This window comes from Chlamydomonas reinhardtii, chromosome 10 (genome assembly GCF_000002595.2).
Source record: "Chlamydomonas reinhardtii strain CC-503 cw92 mt+ chromosome 10, whole genome shotgun sequence".
Taxonomy (NCBI): domain Eukaryota; kingdom Viridiplantae; phylum Chlorophyta; class Chlorophyceae; order Chlamydomonadales; family Chlamydomonadaceae; genus Chlamydomonas; species Chlamydomonas reinhardtii.
This window is the reverse complement of record NC_057013.1, coordinates 4,318,918-4,335,874: the sequence shown is the minus strand read 5'-3', so window position 1 is coordinate 4,335,874 and position 16,957 is coordinate 4,318,918. Positions and strand designations below refer to the sequence as shown.

Genomic DNA, 16,957 nt, shown 5'->3' with positions numbered 1-16,957 from the left:
CACTTACTCAAGGGCATGGCGGACGATAAATAAATAGAACTAGGATGTCAATTGCAGGTGAGGGCCGCGACCTTCTAGGAGGTCTGCCACCCGACATCTTGCACACGCGAATCCTTGCTAAGCTCGGCGCTGCCGGCTGGCGATCTTTGCGGCTTACCAACACATACTTCGCGGCTCAACACAAGCAGCATGCAGCGCAGCTGGTCGTCCGGCTTTGCGACGAGGCCTTGCGAGCTCTTGCCGCCTGTGGGGGCTTGCTGGCTCGCTACCCCCACTGCACGCATCTGGAGCTGGACTGCGACCCCTCGCCCCTCACCCCGCTGGCTTCCGTCGCCGAGGTCGCCGAGCTGCTACAACTACTGTCTCGGCCGCAGCAGCGCGATGAGCTGGGGCCCATCGGCTGCGCCACCGTCGGCGGGGGCTGCAGCAGCAGCAGCAGCAGTAGCCTGACGCTGCGGCATGCGGAATGCTCGCCCGGACTGGGCGGGCTGCAGCCCCTCTCCCTGGGCCTTACGGCAGCGGCTACAGCCGATGGCAAACACGCCACAGCATCTAGGCAACCCGACGCAGGCGCCCATGAAGATGCAGCCACGGAGGCAGCGACACGGCTGCAGCAGCAGCTGCGGCTTAGCGACAAGCGTGGCGCCAGCGGCGGTAGCGACGAAGGACCTGCCGGGTCAGCTGCTGAGCAGGAGCCGGAAGCCTTGCAGCTGTGTGCTATCGCTCTCGCTGACTGCCTCGGCTCACACGGTGGCCTCACAGAGCTGCGCTTCGCATCGGCGCCGTGGCGGCGGCCGCAGCCGCGCTCGGCAGCAGGGGGCGGCGGCGGGGACGCTGGCGGCAGTAGCAGCCGCTGCCGGCGTGTGCTGGCGCCGCTGGCCCTGATACAGCAAGTCAATGCTGCCCTCTGTGCGCAGCCCGGCTCCGCAAAAGCCGCAGCATCGGGCAGCGCAACGGACGGCGTGGGAGGCAACGGCGGGCTGACCGGCAGTAGCAGTAGCAGCGCTGGCGGCAGTAGCAGTGGCGGCGGGCACAGTGACCTGGGTCTGCGGTCTGTTGTGATAGACTGCAGCACGCCCAGTGCCGACCCTTATGAGGCAGAGCTGCTCGACCTGCACCTGCCCAGCCTAACCCTGCTACTGCTGGACTTCGCGGCTTGTAGCGGCGGCAGCACTTCCAGCGGCCTACACCCCGTCTTCGGTTCCATGGCCCTTTTACCGGCAGCCTCTGCCTCTGCCTCTGCTGCCCCTACTGCCTCTACTGCCTCTGCTGCCTCCACTGCCACCGCTGCCGTGTTGCACAGAGGCGCCGCCCAGCCGCCGCGCCTGCCGCTGCGGCCGCTGCCGCCCTCGCCGCTGCGCCTGACCCGCCTGACGCTGTGCGGCGTGGCGGTGCCCGCCGCCGCCCTGTCCAGCCTGCGGCACCTGGCAGCCGGGGGGCTGCAGCGCCTGCACCTGTCCCTCTCCTGCGCCCGGCCCTACGAGCCGCTGGTGGGCGCCCTGCCACACCTGGCGCCCAGCCTCACACACCTGCACCTGCACCTGCACACGCCGCCGCCGCTGCCGCCGGCCGCCGCCGCGGTGGCGGCGGCCGCGGAGCGGGCCTGGCGGCAGCAGCACCGGCACGCCTCGGGCCCCCGGGACCCGGATGCCCAACCACATGCGGGCAGCGCTGCCGGCAGCGGTTGCAGCGGTTGGAGTGATGGCGCTTGGGGTGGCGGCATTGGCGGGCGGCGGCACAAGCCCAAGCCCAAGCTGCCGCAGCCGCCGCACCTGGACGAGCTGTGCGAGTATGGGGAGGTGGGGTGGCACTGGCGGCGGGAGCTGCTGGAGGGGGGCGTGCTGGCGGCGGGCGGCGAGTGCGGCGTGTACGGCGGCGCAGGCGGGGCCGGCGGCGGCGGCGGCGGCGGCGGCGGCAGCGGCGGCGGCAGCGGCGGCTCGCGTGCTCCGGACCTGGACGCGTCTCACCTGGCGGCGGTGGTGGCTCAGTGCGGGCGACTGGTGGCGTTGGAGCTGCCGGGGGAGGAGCTGGACCCACACATGCCGCTGCTGCTGCAGGTGCGGAGCGACCTCAGGGGGGCTGGGTGGGTGGGCGGGTGGATGGGTGGGGGCTGCCACGTGCAGGCCTAATCAGAACGCAATACCAGGGGGCGTGGGCTCCTAGGCGGGTGGCGCAGGCAATGAAAGGCTGCCTTACACACACCGCACATAGCTGCTTTTCGTTCTGAACGCGATTGCCGCTGCGCCCTGACACGTTGTCCCGACCGTGACCTCACACGACTCGCCCGGCCCCGCCAACCTTCCCAGTTCCCACCTCTCCGTCTCCCAACCCCCTCTCCCCGTCTCCGCCCTATGCCCGTTGGACTTTGCATGTATCCCTTTGACCTGCCGCTTCCCCTTCCCCCTTTGACCTCCCGCTTCCCCCTCCCGCTCCCGCCACGCCCAGTGTCTGACGGCGCTGACGCACCTGGAGGCGCGGCAGCTGGCGCCCTGGCGGCTGGACCGGCACGCCGCCTTCCCGCGCCTGCGCTCCCTGGCGCTGCCCATGGCCTGGCCGCAACACCTCACGCCGCTGCTGCGCCACCTGCCCGGACTGGCGACGCTGAGGGCGGACCTGTACCTGCACGCGGAGGGCCGCGGGCAGGGCAGGCCAGGCGGAGGCGGCGGCGGCGGGAGGAGGAGGAGTGGAGGAGGAGGGCGAGGAGGAGGAGGAGGAGGGGGAGGGAGCAGGGAGCGGCAGCGGCAGGGAGGGAGGGAGCGCGGCAGGGGCGGCGCAGGAGGTGGTGGAGGGGGAGGGGGAGGGGGAGGAGGAGGCGGGGTGGAGGTCGAGTGTGAGGGGGCGGCGGAGCTGTATACCCAGCTGGCGGCGCTGGCGGGCGGGCTGGGTGGCGTGCGGCACGTGGAGCTGCAGCTGTCAGTCATGAGGCACGAACCCTGGGACTGGGCGCTGGTGCTGCGGGAGGTGAGCCGGCCAGCGGGAGGCTGTGGGCAGGGGGCTTGGGGAGGGAGTGTGGGCAGGGCGGCGGGGCTGGCACCGACCTCTCTGCGTACAAGGGACGGGGAGGGGTAGCAGACCGCCCTGCTGCTGTGCCGCTGCGCTCCTTCTTTCCTGTGGAGCAGCAGTGTGATAGTGCCTGTGACCCGCCGCAGCCCTCGCGCCTGCTGACACCCGCCTGCCGCCACCGCGCCCATGGCTGAGCGACGGCCTGCATGCGCCCTCGCTGCCCTCTCGCGCAACAGGTCCTGTCCGTGCCCGGCCTGCGCGGCCTGAGCCTGCGCCTGCCCCAGCCCGACAGCGGGCCGCCGCTGCGGCCGCCGCACCTGTCGGCGCTGTGCGGCCGCGCCCGGCGACTGACGCGGCTGGCGCTGCTGCTGGGCCCCGGCGCCGACTGCTCCAGACTGGAGATGGGATGCTGGCTGCACGTGGGTCGGGACGGGGGCTGGGTCTGGGGCGGGGGTTTGCTGCAGGTCTGGTGGCGTGGGATGGGCGGCTGGATCCAGCGGCGGCTGTGACATGCACGAGATCGCACGACAGCCAGCTGCTTGACACGGCGGAACGGCACGGCGCGCTGACGGCAGTAACGCGTTTCACTTGGTGATCAGTTTGGTACAAGGAACGGTATTCGCGCGTCCCTGTGGCCTGCATGACACGCGGTGCCCCCGCGCCCCTTGTGTACAGGCGCTGCGGGAGCTGCCGCGCCTGCGACTGGTGCAGCTGTACACGGGGGATCGCCCCAGCCCCGCAGGGGCAGTGTCAGTGCCAGGCGGAGGCTCCAAGTGCGGGGCCAGCAGCGGCCGCCCACGCAGCCAGTCCACGACCGCGCTCGTAGCAGCCGGCGTCGCTAGGGCCGCGCCGCAGCGAGGCACGGCGGCGGCTCCAGCGCTGAGGCCGGCGGCGGCGGCGGTTCTGGAGGCCGGTCGTGGAATACAGGGGGTGCGGCCCGGCACGGTGGCTGTGGGCAGTGGTGATTATGCAGGACGGAAAGGCCGGCGGCGGCAGCGGCGGCAGCGCAGGGAGCGGGCAGCGCGGCGGCGCGGCGGCGGCGGCGAGTCGGACTGCGGCTCTTCCTCGTCGTCGTCGTCGGGCGGCGCACATGGCGCGGCTGGCGGCGGCGGCACCAGTGACCGCGATGCCGGCAGTGGCAGTGACCACCGGGGTGGGGATGCCGATGCTGGAGGGTGCAGTGATGCCGGCGGCAGCGGTGGTGGCAGCAGCGGCGACGGCGGCAGCAGCGAGGTAAGCAGCTTGGAGGATGACCGCAGCAGCTCCTCGGGTGGTGGTGGCGGATGGAGCGACGGCCACGCGGCGGCGGCGCGGGAGCTGGGGCCAGAGGCTGCCGCAAGGGCGCAGCGAGGGGAGCGCGGTGATGGCGGCGTCCGTGTCGTGCAGTTGCAGTGCAGCTTCCTGACGGGGGCAGAGGCGGAGACTATCAACATGGCACTGCGGGAGCAGCGAGGCGCGGGGACAGAGGTGGTGGTAGCGGCGGGCCTGCACCCGCGCTGGGTGTGGGCGCAAGGGCCGATGTCGGACGCAGACTGAGGTGGTCTAACCGAGTGGATGGCTACGGAGTTACCATATACGGTACTGCTGCCGCAGATCTTAAGACCACTCGCGGGCCCGTGGCGAATAGGCGCAATCAGCGGGTGCGGGTGGGTGAAGCTAATGCACATGTTTAGACCGCTCGCAGACTCGGGGGCGCTCGTGGACGACATTTTGTTACAGGCAGAGCTGGGGGACAGGTCATGCGGTCATGCGGTCGTAGGGTTTCGCCATGCCCCATCGCGTGCCGGCGAAACAGGTTTTGCTCTAGGCACATACTCATTGTTGCGTTATAGCGCTTTAGTTAGCTGAAGTAGCTCCATTCTTTCGACGTTTCGCGTGAGCGACGCAACGATGCGAGCGCAGGAGTGCAGCTCCTGATTACCTCACACGCATTTATCATAAGACTATGCAACGAGTGCTTACACCTAGTGTCAGGATGTCTCAAACCCCACCCGGCTTCTCGGTAAAGGCGCGAGACGGCAATGCTCGCTGTGGAACGCTCGTTACAAGAACTGGCAGTATAGATACACCATCGGTTTTGTTGTACACGCGCCGAGGCGGCCCGCTATCGCTCACCTCGCCGGACATGCTCGCCGCCGTGACACCGCCAGTGCAGGGTGTGCAGCTGAGCGTAATGCAATTGTAAGCGTGTCCTATTGCATGCTGCAATTCTCTCCTTTCCATGCCTCCTGCCGCACCTCTAGGGCCAGCTGCTGCTGGCCGCTGGCCGGCGGTCGGCATAGGCACGCCCGCCAGACTCACTCTCACCTCCACCTGTCTCGCCCTCCCATCCCATCCCGCCGCCCCGCCCACCTGCTCACCTCTCAGCATGGAGAATCCGGACGCAGCTACCCTGCGGCAGTACGGCCGCGGCGCGCAGTCCTTCCTGGCCCTAGGTCCCTACCCGGTGCTCGCCAGCAACCGCGACCCAACCATGTACGAGTTCGGCACTCGGCCCAGCAGCGAGAAGGAGGTGCACGTGTGCATACACAGCGGGGGGCACATGGTGAGGCGACCTGGTGGCCTGGAGGAGGCGGGGAGGCGGGGAGGAACGCAGCAGCCGAGCGGAGAGCGGGGGCATGGAGCAATGTAGCCAGAGCAATTCGGGGTGCAAGCGGAGGGCAGTGGGGCGGGTGTTGCCCATGAGTACTCCTGAGCGCTGCGTGCCGAGCACCTTGTCGTGGTAGTCACCCAGTTCTTGCGTACGGCCGCGGCGGATTGGCGGCTGGTGGCACAGCTGGGTCGTCCCTTCACCGCCTGTGTCGTGAATCCCAGTGCAGGGAGTCCCTCCGCCACGTTCCTTGCGACGGGCCCTTCCCAAACATGCCTCTGCCTCCTCCTCCCGCCAACGTTGTCCACGCATCATGTGCATCATGCTGTCCACCCACCCACCCCCGCCACCCCCGCCACCCTTGGGCAGGTGGGCCCGGCCCGCTACATGGACACCGTGGCGGCGCTGCAACCCGACCTGTTCGTCACCCTGTGCGACGAGGTGGGAGAGGCGGACAAGCAGAGCAGCCGGGCAGTGGGCAGTGGGGCGGTGGGGGTTACATACATGATTATCCATCAAGTGAAGGCGTGGCCAGGTTGGGGCGGTGGGCGGCACTGGGGAACAGAAACCGGGTGTGCGGGAAAGCACTGCGGGACAGCGGGCACTGCGCAATGGGGGCATGGCGGGGCCCATGCCGGCTGGGTACCGGCCACTCCAAACCAACCAACAATCGGGTCAGTAAGCTTCCAGGTGAGGCGTCCAGGCCAGATCCGCGGGACGAGCATATCAGCCCTCTGCCGGCATCCCTACCTGACAGCTCCTCATCCCACCCACACGCCTACAGATCACGGCCGACTCGCGCTCCAAGCGCATCGCCACCTCCGCCCGCCGCACCGCCGCCTGGCTCAGCACCTGCCTGGAGCTGGCGGCCCAGCACTCGCAGCCCCGGCAGCAGCAAGAGCAGCAGGAGCCGGCGGAGCAGCAAAAGCAGCAGCAGGAGGAGGCGGGGGCGGGGACACAAGGGGCGGCGGCAGCGGCAGGACAAGAAGGGGATGCGGCGGTGGCGGGGCCGCTGGCGGGCAGCCTGGCGCTGGCGGCGCTGACGGGCGGAGCGCTGCCGGCGGAGCGGACCCGTGCGGCCAAGGCGGTGGGGGACCGGTCGGACGTTGCGGGTGAGGCGCCGACGCCGCTACACATACTGGTGGTGCCATAGCATCACACTCATGGAGGGGGGTACGACGAAGGGAACCGGAGTGAAGCGGACTAACATTTTGCCAGTCCAACACGTCATCTCCCTCTCTCCCTCTTCATGTGCTTCCCCACACCGCATACGCACAAACACATAACACAAAATCTTCCCTATGCGCCTCGCCAGGCTATGCGATCTGCGGCCTGGGCACGGGCGAGGACCCGGCGCAGCGGCCGGCGCTGATCGCGGCTTCGCTGGAGGGGCTGGGCCTGGCGCCGGAGGCTGCGGCGGCGCGTGTGGTGTTCGCCAGCGGCGTGGTGGGCGGGCCTGACGAGCTGCTGGAGGCGGTGGCGGCGGGCGTGGACCTGATGGACTGCGGCTTCGTGGCGCAGGTGGGGGGCTGGCATGGGGTAGGCGTGTGTGTGGTGGGGCCTGAGAGGGTGCGGAGGAAGGTGGTGGGACGTGGGTTGGGAAGGCGTTGTGTCAGGTGGTCACGGGGTCAGGCGGGGTTGGAGCAAGGCAGGGCGTGCGCAGGACAGGCGGGGGCAAGAGGGGCCTGTCGGCTCGGGCGGGAGATGGTGGTGATATGGTGCTCTGCTTGGGGTACCTGTGTGTTTACAGTGTGGCGCCCGTGAGCCTCGTGGGTGGGGATGGCTCACGTGCACAGTTCGCGGCACCGGTTCGCGGCACCCTGCCCTGCACCTGACACCCGGCACCCCGTGCTCGGGCGCACGCGCAGCCACCGCTCCCTGCACCAGTATCGATTTACAAGGCTCTTCAAAACTCACCACATGGCCGCCCTGTCGTGCCGCTCAGGTGACGACCGGCGGCTACGCACTCACGTTCCCGCTACGGCCGCCGCAGGTGAGCCGCGGGCTGCGGCGTGACGTGCGCCGCAGGGGCAACGCTGGATCCGACTGCCTCGCCCCTCGACGGTCACGCGGCTGCCAGGCACTCCCCCGACCCACCTACCTGCCCCCAGCCTGCCGCTGTCGTGCACCTTCTTGCCCACCCCATGCGTGGGCGTCTCGCCTCCTAGGCTCCTACCCCGCACCCGCTTCCCTGCCCTTCCAACATGTGCACCCACCCACCCAACCATCCAACCACCAAACCACCCAACCGCTTCAGGGCTGGCAGCCGGGCGACGCGCCCTCGGCCGCCGGCGCGGGTGCGGGCGGCGCTGACGTGGCGCTGGGCTCCGACGACACCAAGATGAACCTGTGGTCCACAGCCTACCGGTGGGAGCGGGCAGGAGGGGGAAAAGGAACGGCCAGCGCGTGTGGCCAGCTGGGAAGGTGGAAGTACCGGCAGATTTGGCTGCATGGGACGGCGGCCGCAGCGGTCCGCTGCACGCGCCTTAACCCGTGTGCCGCCATGCGCCCTTGCCGGCCCCTGCCGCCCTCCTGGCCGCCGCCCGCCATCAGGCTGGACAAGGGCCCGCTGCTGCCGGGCTGCGGCTGCTTCGCCTGCGCCCGCCACAGCCGCGCCTACGTGCACCACCTGCTCAACGCGCACGAGATGCTGGGCGAGGTGCTGCTGGAGGCGCACAACACCAGCCACATGAACGGCTTCTGCCAGGTGCGCGGAAGAGGGCGGGGGTTGGAAGGCCAGAGGGGGCTGGGGAGGGGGCTGCGAGGCGCGGGCTTATTAGCTAAGGTTGTGCGAGGGGCGAGGCCAGGTCAGCAGCAGGCCTCTGGAGGCGGGTCAGGCCGCCTGCCCCAGCACGCCTGATCCTGGCCCCGTCATTCCTCATCTGTGGATGCTGATGCGGAACCTACCTGCCTGCCTGCAGGCGATCCGTGAGGCCATTGCGGAGGGCCGCTTCGAGCAGTACCGCGCCTGGTTCCGCAGCCTGAGGTCGTCACCCCTGGTGGACATGACGCCGCCGGGGTTGGCCCAGGCGGCCAAGCGGAGAGCGTCCGGGCCAGCGGGCGAGGACGCAGGCGTGAAGGGAGCAGAGGACCGGCCCGCGGACGCGGAGGCGCCGGCGGAGGGCGCAGGGAGCTTCGGTGGCAAGCGGCCGGCCGGACGGGCAAAGTGGGTGCGGGTGTGAGCGGGTGTATGTGGGCGCGCGTGTCCGCGTGCGTGTTTGCCGCGCGCGGCGTGTGATGGCCAGGTAGCGAGGTGGTGGGTGGGGTCCGGGCCGGTTGGCGCCAAAGGAGCCCGGGACTCGTGTGTGCCTGTGTGGGGCCATGGCAGACGGCTAGCTGTAGCCGCGGCTGTAGCAGCAGCATAGGCAGATAGGGGGAGAGCAAGGCACCTCGTGAACCAGCAGCAACCCGGGGGCCCGGGTGAGGTCGGGCCGTGTGAGCGCGGTGGGTCGGCAGCCGGGACCGAGGGCTGACAGCTGTAAACGCGGGGTCCCGCCCAGCTTTCTTGCTGCACACACCGCGCGCACCCGGCGCGATCTCCCCTAGAGCTAGAGCCAGCCTTGAACTTAAATAATGCCAGCTGACAGCAGCAGCCGCGCGGGCGGTGGCTCGCGCCAGATCCACTGCGGACACTCGAGCTCCAAATCCAGTAGCGCTGCTCAGCCGTTGCGGCAATTCGTTTACGCGACATTTGCAGCGCTGCACCAGCTTTAAGCGCACGTTGGGAGGAGCCCCGGACGCGGCCTGCGCCAGCGCCAGCCCTTTTTTGCTACCAGCGCGGCTACGGCTGCTTGCCACGATTGCTGCGCTTTTGACGTGATCTGTAGCGGTGTTTGGCGCTTACGGAACCCAGCCAAACAGCGCTAGGGCTTGGACCTGCCCCCGTTTACTTCTCCAGCTATTTCATCTCCTGTAACGTGCTCAGGGCGTAGCACGGTAATTCACAACTGCAAAACACCAGTAGCGCACAGCTAACAGCGCTGCAGTAGCGTGGTACGGATTCTCCTGAGTATTTCAGGCCTTCTCCACACAGCTTTTGCATACAAGTATTCTCTTTGCTCCTCTTCCAAGCTCTCATACACACACGCTCACCCTGTGTAACCTACTGCTTCTTTTGACAAGTGCCCAGCCAAGTGCCCTGCAAACCGCACCGCTTCTTCTCTGTCAAACTTCCACGCACAGCGTCTTTGTTCATTAAGTCGTGCGTCCTTTGTGACACTACGCTGCGAACCCTTGCAAGGCTTGCTCAGACGATACACGTGCTGCTTTGCCGGCCTTTCGCTTCCGAACAAAACCGTGGTCCAGCCCCGGTTCTTTGCAAGCTCTAAACCGTTCTACAACACGAGATGGCAAAGGTGAGGTGGCCGCAGTGGCGCACATTTGTGGGTTCCGCAGTTCCGCTTCGACGGCACCCTGCTGGGCACCGGCGCTACGGGCTACTTCCGCGAACTGGGCTCCTGCTCCTGCGCAAGGCCCTGACCCGCCGTTGCGGTCTCTCCTGCTCGCAGTTCATTCGCGTTACCGTGAGCATCCCGGGGCCTCCCAAGGTGGAGGCGGACAAGGCCAAGCTGCGAAGCGCTTGGGCCCCCTTCCGGCCGGCGCCTCCGGCGCCATACAAGCCGTTCATGAACAGCCCCCCACGCTCACCGGTGCGTGAGTTACTGCTGCAGGCGCACGTATGGTGCAGCAAGGGAGACAAAGAATGGGTGTGCGCCCCTGGATGGACGATGCATGAGCTGGCACCACTTACCCGCCCCACGCCCGGATTTACTAAGCACGCGCGTTCACGGCCGCCACACTCACAGGCGTCCTCGGTTGCCGGCGCGCCCCTGCACCCCCGCCCACTGCCCACGTCCTCCATTGAGACATATCAGTGGACAAACAAGTTCATGCTGGCAAACCCGCCGCTTTTCTATGTGAGTGCGCCCTTACGGGGCCTGATTCGGCTGGTCCACCTCGCTTGGACGGCGCATTCCTCAGCCTCAATCCTTATTCCTGCAACTTAGCTTACTCGTGCTGCTCACAGGTTGACCCCGATGAGTCGGATGCCGACCTGCTGGCAGACCTTTGCGACCTCTGCCAGGTGCGTGGGTCGTCTATCTCCCATGCGCTCGCCAGATAACAAACATGCACTCCAGCGCTCATGTGGTTGGGTCCTCGCAATGCTCTAGTTGTCCATCCAGCGGCCGGCTGATGTTAGTTTTTTTGGTTGTCCCCATGCACGCACAGGTCTCCTGCCCGAGCACCCCCTTCACGCCCGAGGAGGACGCTCGGGCCACCGCCATCGCCAAGGCGATATGCTCTGGCGCGATTGTGAGTGCCGGTAGCTCGTAGGGTCGAGCCCCAAATAGCCATCACCTACTATGCGGCACTGGACCGAGCGACGTCGTGCGAATCAAGCACGGTGGCTAGGACGGGTCGCCTGCTTTACGTTATTTGCGCAATCAAGCATGACGGGCCGTCTATTTGTGACAGGTATACTGACGCGTTGGTGTAACTACGGATGATGCCATGCAGACTACTTACCGCACCGCCAACGCCTTTGCGCGCCGGTGCTGAAGACTTGGTGGCTGACATGCACGTGTGAAGCGAATGCATCCAGCTGTGCAAGCCGACCCGCTCGACTCATACGGTACTGTCAAGACGGAGGACAGTTGTACATAGTTTATGATGCGTAGTTGTGAAGTGTGAGTCAATGTGGTTATTAGCTAAGCGCTGAGCGGTGACATCGTGACACCACCTGGTGTTGGCTGGCGGCTGCACGCCCATCCACCGTGCACACCCTAATACTGCCGTTATCGTGCCGTGCCATGCCCTGTGGCAAGCTCAGGGCTTAGGGTTGCGTGCACGTGAACAAGGAACCCCACTGCTGTGACGAGATAGGTGTCACATGACCACGCTGAAGTGCTTAATAATTATTCTTGCTGAGATAGTGAGGGCGCGCGGTGTTTATTCATGATGAAAGATGCGCGCATACATCAGTTAGTTGTTTTAGTACTAAAGTCCCGCAAGGGGCGCTAGCTAACTCTTGCAATTGCAAGTTTATAAAGTGACGCCCCCGTGAGAGGGCTTGTCGTGATTAATGCGTTTGGACTTCCTAGCTGTCGGGTTGCTCTTTTATTGTGTTTGTGCCACTGCCGTCTTGCCGGCCGTACACGTGATGGCGTGCCTAGCGTGCTTGGCAGGCTGCTTCCCGAGGATATGCCGTGAAGACACCCACAGCTTGCTTGACAGCTGCTGTAATTTAAGGGCAATCTTTGTGTGTCACATTCCTCGTCCCTGGGCTAATCCTCGGCCCCTCCGGCGTTGGGCATTCTACCACAAAACACTTCATGAATGCCTTCTGGCAGTTTCCATCACCAAAACACCATTCGGGACTTCAGCTCACACGGTCGCATCTCACGCCCTGCACCGCAATCAGTCATAGCCTGGTCCGCCTGCCAGTGTCGCGCGCATGCAAGGTCCCTACCTGGCACAAAGCGCCCACGTTGCAAACATATGGGGGCCCGACTTCAGTACCCACGCACTCGCGCTTGCCCCACTCGCAATCCATGGTTGCGGCAGGTTTGCAGCTTGCCCGAACGTCCCGCCCACCTCACATCCACCCATATACGTAAGTAAGCAAGCACATTCAAGTCCCTCAGCGGCAGCGATGCCCCGTTTGCCGGTGGCGCTCAGGGGAGGCACTGCTACTGGCTGCCCGAAATCACCGCCGCTGCCGCGTCGGCCGCCGCCGCTGCCGTCAAAGGGGCATGCTTGTGCCACCTGTGCCGCCGCCAGGGCCTGCTGCTGCGCCACCGCCGCCAGCCGGCTCGGCAGCGCGTCCAGGGCGCCTGTGAGCGCCTCAAACGCCCTCGCGCTGTGCCCCAGCTCCGACGTCACCCGCAGTAGCACCAGCACCGTCAGCAGCAGCACGAGACCCAGGCCACCCGCAATCGCCAGCAGGAGCACAGGCGAGCCGCCCAGGGCGCCGCTGCCAAAGCCACCGCCCACGACGACCGCGGCGCCGCCTCCGGCGGTGGTGCCTGCGGCGGCGCCCGCCCCCGCTGCGCCGCCTTCTGCTGCGCTGGCTGCGCCACCGCCTCCGCCCCCCTCCACACCGTACTTGGCTGCCAGCTCGGTTTTAAGGGTGTTGAAGAACTTGACGGCGTCGGGCGGCGTGGCCGATTCCACCTGCACAGCCGGTACAGGTGAGTCGCAGAGGAATGTGCGGGTGACGGGTAAATGGGAGACGCAAAAGCTGTCCAGGCTTCCCACAAGCACAACACCTTGCAGGGACCTCGGCCTGGACAGCCCTGCCCTGGTCCTGCCCAGGTCGTTGCACGCCTAGGGCCCCCCACCGCCGCCCGGCCCTCCCCTTCCTACCTTGCTAAACCAGGTGGCACCTAGATCCTACCTGCTGCGAAACCGGTACCCCGGTGTCCGCCCCTTCTGAACCCCCTGTCTTGTGGCTGGGAATGGTTTAAGCATCCCCCGCGAGGCCGCGACTACCGTATCATGCTGCACAACACCGCGCTCGAGGAGGAGGAAAATGCGGGGGCGTAAGGGGCGCGGCAGCGGCAGCGGCAGGACAAGAAGGGGATGCGGCGGTGGCGGGGCCGCTGGCGGGCAGCCTGGCGCTGGCGGCGCTGACGGGCGGGGCGCTGCCGGCGGAGCGGACCCGTGCGGCCAAGGCGGTGGGGGACCGGTCGGACGTTGCGGGTGAGGCGCCGACACCGGACCTGTTGGACTGCGGCTTTGTGGCGCAGGTGCGTGGGGAGCCGGCATGGGGTAGGCGTGTGTGTATACGGGGGGGCGGGCCTGAGAGGGTGCGGAGGAAGGTGGTGGGAAGTGGGTTGGGAAAGCGTTTGTCAGGTGGTCACGGGGTCGGGACTCGCCGCGCGCGGTATGTATCTGGTGGCCAGGGAGGTGGTGGGTGGGGTCCGGGCCGGTTGGCGCCAAAGAATCTCGGGACTCGTGGCTGGGTCGTGTGTGAGGCCATGGCAGACGGCTAGCTGTAGCCGTGGCTGTAGCAGTAGCATAGGCAGATAGGGGGAGAGCAAGGCACCTCATGAACCAGGCAGCAGCAGCCCGGGGGCCCGCGGGTGAGGTAGGGCCGTGTGAGCGCGGCGGGTCGGCAGCTAGCCGGGACCGTGGCCGGGACCGAGGGCTTGTAAACGCGGGGTCCCGCCCAGCTTTAATCTTGCTGCACACACCGCGCGCACCTGCCGGCGTGATCTCCCCTAGCCCGAGTCAGCCTACAGCAGCAGCCGCGCGGGCTAACAGCGCTGCAATAGCGGTTACGGAACGGGACCGCTCTGACCCATTCTGACCCATCCGGCCGTTGACAAGTGCTGCCCAGCCCAGCGTCCTGCAAACCGCACAGCTTCTTTCCTTCAATTCCACGCGCAGCGTCCCGTATCCTTTGTGTCACTGCGCTGCCAAACCTCAGTTGGACACCTCCAGACTTGCTCCGACACGCGCTGCTGCTTCCGGGCCTTCCGCTGAACAAAGACGCGGCCCTGCCCGGTTCTGTTTGCGTTTGTGCACGCCCTAGTGCTTTTGTATAACACCAAGGCGTCCGAGGTGAGTTGGCCGCAGTGGCGCAGAATTCTGGGTTCCGCAGTTCCGCTTCGACGGCACTCTGCTGGTCGCCGCGTCTGCGAACTAATTCCGCGAACTGGGCTCCTGCTCCTGCGCAAGGCCCTGACCCGCCGTTGCGGTCTCTCTTACTTGCTCGCAGTCCATTCGTGTCACCGTCAGCATCCCGGGGCCTCCCAAGCAAGGTGGAGGCGGACAAGGCCAAGCTGCGAAGCGCTTGGGCCCCCTTCCGGCCGGCTCCTCCGGCACCCTACAAGCCGGACCTCAACCGGCCCCTCCACCACAGCCCGCTGCCCACGTCTCCCATTGAGACGTATGAGTGGACAAACAAATTCATGCTGGCGATTGTGGCGAACCCGCCACTCTTCCACGTGCGGGCGCACTCACGTTGAAGAGTGGCGGGTTCGCCAGCATGAATCGGTTAGTCCACTGGTACGTCTCAATGGGAGACGTGGGCAGCGGGCTGTGGCGGAGGGGCCCGCTGGCCACCGAGGACGCCTGTGAGTGTGGCGGCCGTAAACTTGCTCAGCGCATGTCCAGGCTTGGAATTAGAGGCAAACCCTCGTCAGGTATAGCTAGGGGCGTACACCCATTCTTTGCTTCCCTTGAAGCATCATACGTGTGTATGCAGGAGTACCGTAACTCACGCACCGGTGAGCGCGGGGGGCTGTTGAGGGAGGGCCGGTAAGGTGCTGGGGAAGCCGGCCGGAAGGAAGCCCAAGAGCTTCGCACATGGCTGGCCTTGTCCGCCTCCACCTTGGGAGGCCCCGGGAAGCTCACGGTGACATAGATGAACTGCGAACAAGAGAGACCGCAACGGCGGGTCAGGGCCTTGCACATGAGAACTTGGACTTCTCTGTGCCGCGCACCGCACCCCTGCCCCTTATTAGCTTATTACTCGTGTTGCTCACAGGTTGACCCCGATGAGCCGGCGGACGCTGACGTGGCTTGCTCCGGTACACGTGCTGCTTGCCGGCCTTCCGCTGAAAAAAACCGCAGTCCAGCCCGGTCCTCTGCACGAGCTAAAGCTTTCATATACCATTAAGATGTCCAAGGTGAGGTGGCCGCTGTGGCGCACATTTGTGGGTTCCGCAGTTCCGCTTCGATGGCACCCTGCTGGGCACCGGGGCTGCAGACTACTGCTTCCGTCATGCTCCTGCGCAATGCCCTGACCCGCCGTTGCGGTCTCCCCTGCTCGCAGTTCACTCGCATCGCCGTCAGTATCCCGGGGCCTCCCAACGTCGAGGCGAACAAGGCCAAGCCTGTCCCAAGCTCATCTTGGGTCCCGCCCCGCGCGCCATACAAGCCTTTCCTCAACAGCCGCCCCCACGCTCATCGGTGCGTGAGTTACGGTACTCCTGTGTGGGAAGCAAAGAATGGGTCGGCGCCCCTAACGGTGAAAGATCTATTACCATGCTTGGACAGTCACTGGGCACGTTTCCAGCCGCCACACTCTCAGGCATCCTCTGTTGCCAGCGGGAGGGCCCCTGCACCCCCGCCCACGATTGCCCACGTCCTCCATTGAGACGTACCAGTGGGCGAACAAGTTCATGTTGGCGAACCCGCCGCTGTTTTATATGAGTGCGCCCGTACGTGCCCCCAACAAATGAACGTGCCGCCGGGGCCTGGATTCGGCTGGTCCATACAACTCGCTTGGACTCCGCGCTTTCCTGGGCCTCGAACCTTATTCCTGCAACTTAGCTCATTTGTGCTGACCCCGATGAGCCGGATGCTGACCTGCTGGCAGATCTGTGTAACTTCTGCCAGGTGCCAGGGTCGTCTATCTCCCACGCACCTGGCAGAAGTTGCAGACATCTGCCAGCAGGTCAACATCCGGCTCATCGGGGTCAACCTGCGAGCAATCAACTCGAATGAGCTAAGTTGCAGGGGTGAGGTTATAAAGGCGCGGACCAAGCGAGATGGACCCGCCGAATTCAGGCCCCGGCGGCACGTTTGGGTGGCGCACGTACGTACGGGCACACTCACATTAAACAGCGGCGGGTTCGCCAGCATGAATTTGTTGGTCCACTGGTACGTCTCAATGGAGGACGTAGGCAGCGGGGCTGTGGTGGAGGGGCCCGCTGGCCACTGAGGACGCCTGTGAGTCTGGCGGCCGTAAAGTTGCTCAGCGAATGTCCAGCCTTGGGATGCGAGGTGAACCCTCAGGTAGCTAGGGGCGCAGACCCATCATTTGCTTGTCGTGCTGCACCATACGAACATACACACGAGTAACTCACGCACCAGTAAGCACGGGGGGCTGTTAAGGATGAAAGGCTTGTACGGCGCCGGAGGAGCTGGCCGGAAGGGGGCCCATGCGCTTTGGACAGGCTTGGTCTTGTCCACCTCAATCTTGGGAGGCCCCGGGATAGATGCTGACGGTGACACGAATGCGCTGCAAGCAAGGGAGACCGCAACGGCGGGTCAGGATCTTGCACAGGAGAACTTGGACTCCGCGCTTCCCTGAGCCGCGCACCGCACCCCTGCCCCTTATTAGCTTATTATTAGTACTCGTATATATAGCTCACAGGTTGACCCCGATGAGCCGGACGCTGACCTGCTGGCAGACCCATGCAACCTCTGCCAGGTGCGCGGGTATCCTATCTCCCGCCGTGTGCTCGCCAGCGTGCAATGCGTGCACTCAAGCAGGATCGTTGCCATCCTCATCTATCTAGCTGTCTAACTGCCGGCTGATGTTTGGTTGGTCCCCATGCACGCACAGGTCTCCTGTCCGCCAAGGCCCTTCACACCCGAGGAGGACGTGCGGGCGACCACCATCGCCAAGGC

At 65.9% G+C, this 16,957-nt stretch overlaps 4 protein-coding genes across 4 annotated transcripts in view; 3 read left to right on the top strand and 1 right to left on the bottom strand.

The window, feature by feature from the left end:
• The first annotated feature begins 5 nt into the window (after nucleotides 1-5).
• Nucleotides 6-4,791, top strand: CHLRE_10g451050v5 (uncharacterized protein). Its single transcript, XM_043066968.1, has 4 exons — nucleotides 6-2,057; nucleotides 2,446-2,961; nucleotides 3,240-3,422; nucleotides 3,679-4,791. Exons 1-4 carry the CDS (start codon nucleotides 45-47, stop codon nucleotides 4,537-4,539), a joined length of 3,573 nt encoding a protein of 1,190 aa, XP_042920365.1. The 5' UTR covers nucleotides 6-44; the 3' UTR covers nucleotides 4,540-4,791.
• Nucleotides 4,792-4,845: 54 nt separating this feature from the next.
• CHLRE_10g451000v5 (uncharacterized protein) lies at nucleotides 4,846-9,087 on the top strand. Its single transcript, XM_001698459.2, has 9 exons — nucleotides 4,846-5,184; nucleotides 5,371-5,548; nucleotides 5,963-6,034; nucleotides 6,378-6,705; nucleotides 6,909-7,114; nucleotides 7,539-7,586; nucleotides 7,851-7,960; nucleotides 8,147-8,300; nucleotides 8,515-9,087. Exons 1-9 carry the CDS (start codon nucleotides 4,979-4,981, stop codon nucleotides 8,773-8,775), a joined length of 1,563 nt encoding a protein of 520 aa, XP_001698511.2. The 5' UTR covers nucleotides 4,846-4,978; the 3' UTR covers nucleotides 8,776-9,087.
• A 78-nt stretch (nucleotides 9,088-9,165) lies between these two features.
• Nucleotides 9,166-11,848, top strand: CHLRE_10g450950v5 (uncharacterized protein). Its single transcript, XM_043066967.1, has 5 exons — nucleotides 9,166-9,948; nucleotides 10,102-10,242; nucleotides 10,399-10,509; nucleotides 10,620-10,676; nucleotides 10,823-11,848. The coding sequence occupies exons 1-5, from the start codon at nucleotides 9,940-9,942 to the stop codon at nucleotides 10,925-10,927; spliced, it is 423 nt and encodes a 140-aa protein (XP_042920364.1). The 5' UTR covers nucleotides 9,166-9,939; the 3' UTR covers nucleotides 10,928-11,848.
• Nucleotides 11,849-11,863: 15 nt separating this feature from the next.
• CHLRE_10g450926v5 (uncharacterized protein) overlaps nucleotides 11,864-16,957 on the bottom strand; it is a 5,682-nt gene continuing 588 nt past the window's right edge. The window contains exons 3-9 of the mRNA XM_043066966.1: nucleotides 16,699-16,727; nucleotides 16,411-16,565; nucleotides 16,160-16,236; nucleotides 15,969-16,025; nucleotides 14,825-14,968; nucleotides 14,561-14,671; nucleotides 11,864-12,766 (exon numbers count right to left, since the gene is read on the bottom strand). Of these exons, the coding sequence (XP_042920363.1) occupies nucleotides 12,059-12,766; nucleotides 14,561-14,671; nucleotides 14,825-14,968; nucleotides 15,969-16,025; nucleotides 16,160-16,236; nucleotides 16,411-16,565; nucleotides 16,699-16,727 (1,281 nt within the window). The 3' untranslated portion in view covers nucleotides 11,864-12,058. The remainder of the gene's footprint in view (nucleotides 12,767-14,560; nucleotides 14,672-14,824; nucleotides 14,969-15,968; nucleotides 16,026-16,159; nucleotides 16,237-16,410; nucleotides 16,566-16,698; nucleotides 16,728-16,957) is intronic.

Bases quoted from the DNA above. Each gene is read 5' to 3' on its own strand.
- CHLRE_10g451000v5 (XM_001698459.2), top strand. From the start codon at position 4,979: ATGTCTCAAACCCCACCCGGCTTCTCGGTAAAGGCGCGAGACGGCAAT. The intron at 5,185-5,370 runs GTAAGCGTGTCC...CTCACCTCTCAG, and splicing joins CAGCTGAGCGTAATGCAATT to CATGGAGAATCCGGACGCAG. The intron at 7,587-7,850 runs GTGAGCCGCGGG...CAACCGCTTCAG, and splicing joins TCCCGCTACGGCCGCCGCAG to GGCTGGCAGCCGGGCGACGC.
- CHLRE_10g450950v5 (XM_043066967.1), top strand. The intron at 10,243-10,398 runs GTGCGTGAGTTA...CCACACTCACAG, and splicing joins ACAGCCCCCCACGCTCACCG to GCGTCCTCGGTTGCCGGCGC. The intron at 10,677-10,822 runs GTGCGTGGGTCG...ATGCACGCACAG, and splicing joins ACCTTTGCGACCTCTGCCAG to GTCTCCTGCCCGAGCACCCC.
- CHLRE_10g451050v5 (XM_043066968.1), top strand. From the start codon at position 45: ATGTCAATTGCAGGTGAGGGCCGCGACCTTCTAGGAGGTCTGCCACCC. The intron at 2,962-3,239 runs GTGAGCCGGCCA...CTCGCGCAACAG, and splicing joins GGGCGCTGGTGCTGCGGGAG to GTCCTGTCCGTGCCCGGCCT. The intron at 3,423-3,678 runs GTGGGTCGGGAC...CCTTGTGTACAG, and splicing joins AGATGGGATGCTGGCTGCAC to GCGCTGCGGGAGCTGCCGCG.